The sequence below is a fragment of the Rhodnius prolixus genome, unplaced genomic scaffold, assembly GCF_049639745.1.
Source record: "Rhodnius prolixus isolate KJV_2025 unplaced genomic scaffold, Rpr scaffold_1, whole genome shotgun sequence".
Lineage (NCBI taxonomy): Eukaryota > Metazoa > Arthropoda > Insecta > Hemiptera > Reduviidae > Rhodnius > Rhodnius prolixus.
Genome location: NW_027411581.1, coordinates 42,650,260 through 42,658,224, shown reverse-complemented (window position 1 = coordinate 42,658,224; position 7,965 = coordinate 42,650,260). Strand labels below are relative to the sequence as shown.

Genomic DNA, 7,965 nt, shown 5'->3' with positions numbered 1-7,965 from the left:
GCATTTTAAGTTTGGAAACAGTCTCTTTTTTCAGAAACGCTCCAATAGATTTTTGTTTACCTCAAAATGTCTCTAACAGATTCAATTTTTTTTTTTGCTTAAAGCATTCTGTTTTAGGAAAATTGGTTCCAGGCGATTTAGGGGCGCAAAAATGTTTGTTTTTTCTTGGAACATCTATTCTGCCTGAACGTTTCTTTCCTAGATTTTACTATTTTACTAGATTAATATTGACTCTTGATGGCAATTATTTATCAATGAGAGTTGTGGGATGAACTTAATGTGGAAGTTTGTTTTCTGGGAAAGAGTAAATTAACCAAACTCATTTTTATTTCTCATTGCTGATAAAACAGAAAGAAGTATCAAAGGCAATTAAGCGTAAAATAACATTTAAAATCAATTAAAAATTTAATTAATTACAAATGATGAAACTTAAACCAGAGGAAAACTGGCCGCTGTAGCTATGCCACAATTATTGTCCTTATTTCTGGCCATTTTAATATATCCTTTTTCACCCCATTGTTCTCCCCAAGAATTCTTCACTATCCAGTAATCATCACCAGGGTAGTTAGTACCATAACCAACTACCAGCACTGCGTGATCTAAGTTTGTTTTACTGCACTCAGGATCATAAAAAACACCTGAGAAAGTGAGAGTTAATGTATAATACAACTTATAAATTCATTAACATTAAACCAAATTTTAAATTGTAATTTATCTCTTTTTTTCTTATTATTTTTTGACTCTAACCCTCCGAATAGAATTGGAACGCTTTGGTGGATGCATCAATACCAACAGATATTGGGCCAATCATGGCTGCAGCTTCTTTTAAAACATTTTCCTCGCCCTCAGGTAAATCAATGTATCCGATGTCTGAAGTTACTGCATTGACTGCATTGTATCTACAAACATCAACCTGAAAAAGAAAATACCTTATGTTACTTTTTACTTTGAATATGCTTATATGTGGAGGTAGATGCTATACTTCATGTGTTTTTACATAACTTCTTTCAGCAACAATTTTAATACTAGGACAATTATAATCAAAAAGTTAATTAATTCCAATGTTTTATTTTATTATTTTAATTTTGTAAATATTTTTTAATACATTGTTTTGGACTTGAATGTTATTATTTACAAAGCGAGCATGATACGAAGAGGAATTCTTAGATAGATACGAATATTATGTTTTTGTTTTTAACTTACTTTTGGTTACCACTCAGGTTGTCTAAAGAATCTTCAAGAAACAAATAATCTTCAACTCAGGTATTTCCAACCACAAATTCTATTTTATTGAGAGCTGCCTTGGAGCACAATCAGCAATTTAATAGATTGTTGTTCAACATTTAATTAATCGGCAAAATGACTGCTTCAAGCTCCCGTCAGACAAATGCCTGGGATCCCATTTAAAACATTTTACGGAGGTGCTGAAACGTTAGATTTTTACAAGGAATGGCTTATAGCCTCTTTAAAATGATCAGAACGAGCGTATACTCTAATTTCATTTAAGAAGTTTACATTTCAAAACGTTTAATTTTTCCATCCACATAAGAAGGAAAATCATTTTAAAAATTGGTTGACATTCTTGTGAAGTATTTAAACCTGAAGTCATTAGTTATAGTAACCAAAAGTACCTTTTCAGCCGTAAGAAGGGTAGGAAACTATAAGAAGGAGAGAAAAACTTCATAAACTACAGAACTCAGAAAACTTGCTTCAACTAATCGTTACACCCATGAACTCCTAAAAACATATTTGATAGAGCTCTAAATTCAAAAGTAATTATTTTATGAGGACAAAATTCCTCTAAATAAAACCATAGAGCTTGCCTCGCCTCTTGGGATGAAGCGACTCAGAGCGCATCAAAAAATCTTCTAATTTTCCGCAAACTGTTTACAACATTTCAAAGAGGAAAGGTATTATTTCAGTGGTTAGCCTCCATCGCGCACGTTCCAGGTTCGAATCCAGCTGCTAGCCCGTAGATTTTCTCTTCCTTAGAAGCTTCTTATAGCTCATTTCCCGGTGATGGGCAGTGTTGTGTGCAACGAGAGAACACTAACCGGTGGTTGGCCGATACCGAAAAAAACTCCGGGCGCCAAAGACCTCAGATGGTTTCACGCCTTAAATTAAGTAAAAATAAAATAAATAAATAACTACAAAGGGCAAGGGTTAGCTCCGAAGGGTTTCTTTTACGATGGAGGATGACACAAGAACTATCTAAGTTTAGATACCATGCTTAGCAAATGAGTAGTTACAAGGTAAAGAACTTTTGACAATTAAATGTGAATCAATTAATAAGAATTAATCCCGCAATGAGTTTTTAAAGAGATTAAATAGAAATTTTAATGGGCTAAAATTTGCCTTAAATATTTACCTTAGCTTCATATGGATATGAGGTTTCAGAATCAATGCCACTATTTTCTTTGATGTACTTAAAAGCCATATCAATGAAGCCACCTTTACAACCATCATTCCCATAACTTGATGAACAATCTATCAGATTTTGCTCGCTCATTGACACTAATGTGCCAGTTTTCATAAAATGTTGTCCTTCCAGTGCTCCTGTCTGTACATAGAGTACATGTTGAAACCATTAATAATTATTTAATTATGATTTTTGTAATATGTGCCTGATCTTTGTTATTAAAACATGTTTATATAATGATTGTATAAAAAAAAATACATCTGCTTTCATTGTTTTTAAGCCTAACTAAATAGCTGCTTTCATTGTTTTTAAGCCTAACTAAATAGCTGCTTTCATTGTTTTTAAGCCTAACTAAATAGCTGCTTTCATTGTTTTTAAGCCTAACTAAATAGCTGCTTTCATTGTTTTTAAGCCTAACTAAATAGCTGCTTTCATTGTTTTTAAGCCTAACTAAATAGCTGCTTTCATTGTTTTTAAGCCTAACTAAATAGCTGCTTTCATTGTTTTTAAGACTAACTAAATAGCTGCTTTCGTTGTTTTTTAAGTATCTTTTATTTTTTATATAATTATAATGGCAAAATATCCGAAATTTTACAGTTCATTAAAAGCGCATCTTTAGTAGAATTTAACGCTTCATGAAGTCAATTAGCACTACTAATTTATTAGCTAAACATAAGTTAAAACTTTAGCAGTTTGTAAATTCACACCATAATGTATTAAAAACACAATATATAAATACAATTTATAATGAGCAATGATAAATAACAAAGTATTGTTCTTGTTTTTAGTTATTGTGATAATTTTTATACAGCACTTTTTATAAATATCTCTATTAAAAAAAAAAATATTTCTGTTAAGTCAAATTTTTTCTCAGACTTAGTTATCTAATGTGACATTCACTTTTCAGTTTTAAATTTTATAAATGTATCTGCAGAGTTTTCAAAACATCCTATCATTAGTAATGGTTGGTTTTTGTAAAACTAAGGGCGTAGAGGTTGCTTAGGAGAAAAAGGCTATGGTTTCCTACAAAAGCCTACATAATTGAACGACAAGAGACCCTGAAGGTGTGCCATTCTGTCTATTTGGATGCTAAGTTATTCAGAGAGTAAGTGAAGTAACACTGGGAAATTAACAACAACGGATTTCTCTTTCATAGTTCAATTTTAAGGTCATGTTCATTAAAAAAAAAAAAGTGGCATCAAAAATTTTGTACTTTCATTGACTTTTGGGATGCTAGCAGATTCAGATTGTATGAAAAGTTAAAATATATAAAGTTTGTTTTTTCTAGGTAAAAAATTGATGAATACTAACTGTACTAAAAGCCCAACATGATCCGCACGGTCCTTGATTTTTAATTGGTGTCACAGCTCCATATTCTCTCCAGTCTACGTATTCCGGAAGTGTGGCATTTTTAAATGGCAAAAATGAGGTATTTGTTGTAACGTATTTTGGTAAATTTATTCTAAATCCATTCAGCAAACTTGTGAATTCGTGTGACATCTTTAAACAAAATATGTGCCAATGAATTTATTTTTTTTCTGTTTTACTACGTATATGTAAAAAACAGATTATTGGAGTACCTTACCAAATCTCCATAACTATTCATTTTTAATTTGTACGAATGTTTTCCTAATTCAAAATTATTATTATGGTTGTCAATCATTTCTTTATTTGCCGCAAAAATATTCATCCTAATTACCTCTTCTATGGAATCGTTATACTTCTTTCCATGCATTTTCTATAATAAATAAATAAATGACCATGAATTATACTTATAAATATTACAAATATGTGAATAAGAAATTCTAAATCAAAAGTGGAAGCTAATTTGAAATAAGGTGTTAATTCTTGTACTTTCTCTTAGTATGGAAGCAATCATGTAAAATATATTAATATTATCTATCTCCTTAGTACCCCTGATGAAGAAGATGTTTTTTACATGTTTCATGTGACATAAAAAATATCTAAATTAACTAAAAAACGCAGGATACTCTTAATACATCGATTGGGTCCCATGGCTTTGACTCAAACTTAGGGTTTGGTGAAAATCTCTCACTCAAAATACCCACCACTTTACTGAAAGTTTTTTTTTTACTTTTTTTTGCGTTTTTATCGAAAATAGCTTAAATGTATACAGGGTGAACCAGTAAGTATTGTCCATAGGCCTACTGTGTATAGTACATCTAAAGTGGAGTTCAATGACGTATTGGCCAACTTCATATTTTCTTCTATTCTTGAGTGACGTCAATTTAAAGTTTTTTTCTAAAATCATTACTTTTTTCCAAGAAAGGTTTAGTCCGAATTCGATTCTGATAACACGGTTAGAAAGACAGATAAATTTTCTAAAAATTGATACCATTTCGAAGCATAAGTTATTCTCCAAACAGCCTCAATCTTCCTCCGAATGCTGGAAAAATAAAAGTAATCGAAATTTTTAAGAAAACTCATTAGGCCCTTAAGTGATCATTATCAGACCTAGATGCTGGCTCTTTTTAATAAAAGTTTCCTTGTTTAATGGGCTTTTATTTTCCAGGATTCCTTTTATCTTCGTTTGAGAAATTACGTTTGTTTTACAAGAAAACGTGTTCACGAGCACTCAAGAGTGTTAGTTATCAAGTTGTTTAATTCATTGAAAACTCTTTTAGATGGGCCAGTAATCAATTTCTTACAGTAGATTGTCTTAAAATAAGGAAGTCAAAGGTCACTAATAGCACTTAACTTTGTTCACCATATTGGTACCCAACTTTTAATTGAAACATTTTTTTTGGAAAATTCTATTTATTTTACATCCATTCAGCAAACTTGTGAATTCGTGTGACATCACTAAACAAAATATGTGTCAATGTATTTATTAGATATGAGTCAGTGTGTATGGTATAGAAAAAAAAATGTGCTTGATGGTTATCTTAAAAATGAAGGCAGCAATTTCCGACAAACAAAAATCAAAGTAGTTTAATCTTATGAATTCAAGAACCACGTTACTGAAAATAATATTACAGAATTGAATATTGTTAAATAAATTTTGCACACTACATCACAGTCTGTAGGCAATAATTGTTCGTATAAAATCGAAAACCTGTTATGAAATAATTCCTTGATCGTGTAGAGTACATTTTTTAAAAAATGATTGCTAAGAGTTTTTCAATTGGTATTTTTCTCAAATACATTGGTAACGACATTTCTTAAGAAGACAGTAAATAAAAATTCTGCTCTTACTTGAGCGAGCAGTTAGTGTACCACCGAACCCGTATCTTACGGGTCATGATTGATTCAATAATCCATTTCTAAAACTCTGCTTCCCAACTTATTTCACTCTTTTTTTCCATCACCTTCTCCGTTTGTCAGTGATCAAATTTAACATTTTTTTCTGCTGTGATTTTTATGTATTCTGTAGTCTATATTTGCACATCGACTGTACAATAATTATACTATCCAAATTAATTGCCAAACAGGAAAATAGTCAATTAGCCTTAGATAACCTAATTCTTCAAAAAACCATACTTTAGGCTGCTATATATGGATTATGAGATCCCTGAAACTTTTCTTAAACATCGGTTTCACCATCTAGCCTGCGATAAATCTATGTACTCTCACTAATATGAATAGCAAAACCTAAATGGTATCACACTTACTTGCGACTAAACATCTGCTAATTACATCTACTCATCCTAAACCTATTTTAATATCTGCAATCTCTCCGTCTTTATAGTCCCATGTTGGCAGCACTCAATATTCCTGCTTCCATGACATCTCGTTGCTTTTTCAAGATTTATGACTAATCGTTCTTATTTCTACCGCGGATTGTGGTACATGAAGGTTGCTGGAAAGACAATGTCCTCTTCCAAAAAGGTGCCTATTAATACTTGTATGGATTAAGTATGAAGCTTTTCTTTTCATTTAAATTAATGAAAAGGATGCTATTTCGCAGAGGCATACTTTCTTCCAAATACCAAAATTTTGGGAGCAAAATTTAATTCAGTGATTTTCTTTTCGTAGGCAACGTAGGTATTATTTGAAAAACTTGTTTTGAGAATGAACGCAAAAGCCTATTAATACAATTTATATGGAACTTCGTATAAAGATGAGTAGATCTTAGGTCATAACAATAACAATTAAAAAAAAAAAAAAAAATATACTCACAGTAAATGATTCCCACTCATCTTTAAGTAGAGCATTTGCCTTGAAAACTGATAGAATGGCCACTAGCAATGCTCCCTTCATGTTTCAGAAAGTCACCGCCAAAAAATTTATTCAATAATTGTTTCTTTTTTATAGTGGCTATAATACTATGCACAGTTCAGTATAATTACTTTATTTAATATATTCTTTGTTTTAATTTAATAGTAATTACCTGAAATTGATTGGACCTCTTTAGAAATAAGTAATTAAGAAATGGAATTTATTAACTATACGTCTGCTTTAAAAGGATGTACGTGATTTAGCAAAATTGATGTGTATTAATTCTGTTTTAGTATCCATTCGTTTCTGTATTCCTTTTACACATGTACTTTTCTTTGGAAATGTCATATTATGAATCAATTACGTTTATAAAAATAAGTAATTAGTATATACGTAAATAATCTTTGATTCCATATTTCTTCAAATCTACAATTTTTTATTGTTACTTTTTCTTCTATAAATATTGTGAAAAACTAGTTTTCAACATTTTAGTTTTGCTTTTTTACATCTCCGCAGATTTGATCTAGATCCCATTTGTACAGATCTGGTTTATTAAATATGTATCTAATTCAGATATTTTGAGAATGGACAAGATAATTAAAACGAAATCTAACCGATCGTTTCACGAACAAGTTCTTCTTTAATCTTTGAATATAATAAAGAAAAGCTAAATTCAGAAATGTGAATTGGACGCTCAAGTAACATGTAGTAAAAGAAAAGTATAAAGTGGGTAGCGGTCGGCAATTAAATTAAATTTCAGATTTTGGATTAAATTAATGCCTTTTGAATGAATTTAATTTTTTTTCTGCAATCATTAGTAAGCTTGCTTTATAGCCAAAACTAAATAATATCTTTATAAAAATATAATAGATTCTAAAATTCAGTATGGATAAATACAATTTATTAGAGAGCAACATCTCGCTCTCTAGCGCTATAGCTTTCTTCTCTTCGTCCAAATATTCCACAGATGTTCTGAGGATGAATCCTTTTGTTTACCTTTTAGGTAGTTCGAAAGATGTGAGATTGAAGATTCCTTAATCCTGGGTATGGGAAAAATTCTTATAGCGCCTATGATGATCTGCTCCCATTAGCAGTTGTCTGTTGGGTACATCGAAGAGGTAGTAACCGGATTTTGTTCCCCAACCAAATTTTTTGGTCTTCGGATTCAATTCCTCTATAAATTTCTTAGTCTATCTACGATCACTTACCACCTCAAGAGCTTCTTTAATGCCTTACGTCTCAACCTATTGATAATACGTTCAGTATATAGCTTCAAGATGGCTAAGGCAAGTGGGGACTTAGAATATATAGCTAGATCTTACCTTCTTTTGCTAGGCGTGAACCTTTCTCGCTTGTTCCTCAGCGTT

General features: G+C 31.1%; 1 protein-coding gene across 1 annotated transcript; it reads right to left on the bottom strand.

The window, feature by feature from the left end:
• Positions 1-309: 309 nt before the first annotated feature.
• LOC141460063 (cathepsin L-like peptidase) lies at positions 310-6,706 on the bottom strand. Its single transcript, XM_074139706.1, has 6 exons — positions 6,560-6,706; positions 4,005-4,157; positions 3,731-3,919; positions 2,369-2,560; positions 748-913; positions 310-638 (listed from the first exon to the last, which is right to left on the bottom strand). The coding sequence occupies exons 1-6, from the start codon at positions 6,638-6,640 to the stop codon at positions 430-432; spliced, it is 990 nt and encodes a 329-aa protein (XP_073995807.1). The 5' UTR covers positions 6,641-6,706; the 3' UTR covers positions 310-429.
• Between the last annotated feature and the right edge of the window lie 1,259 nt (positions 6,707-7,965).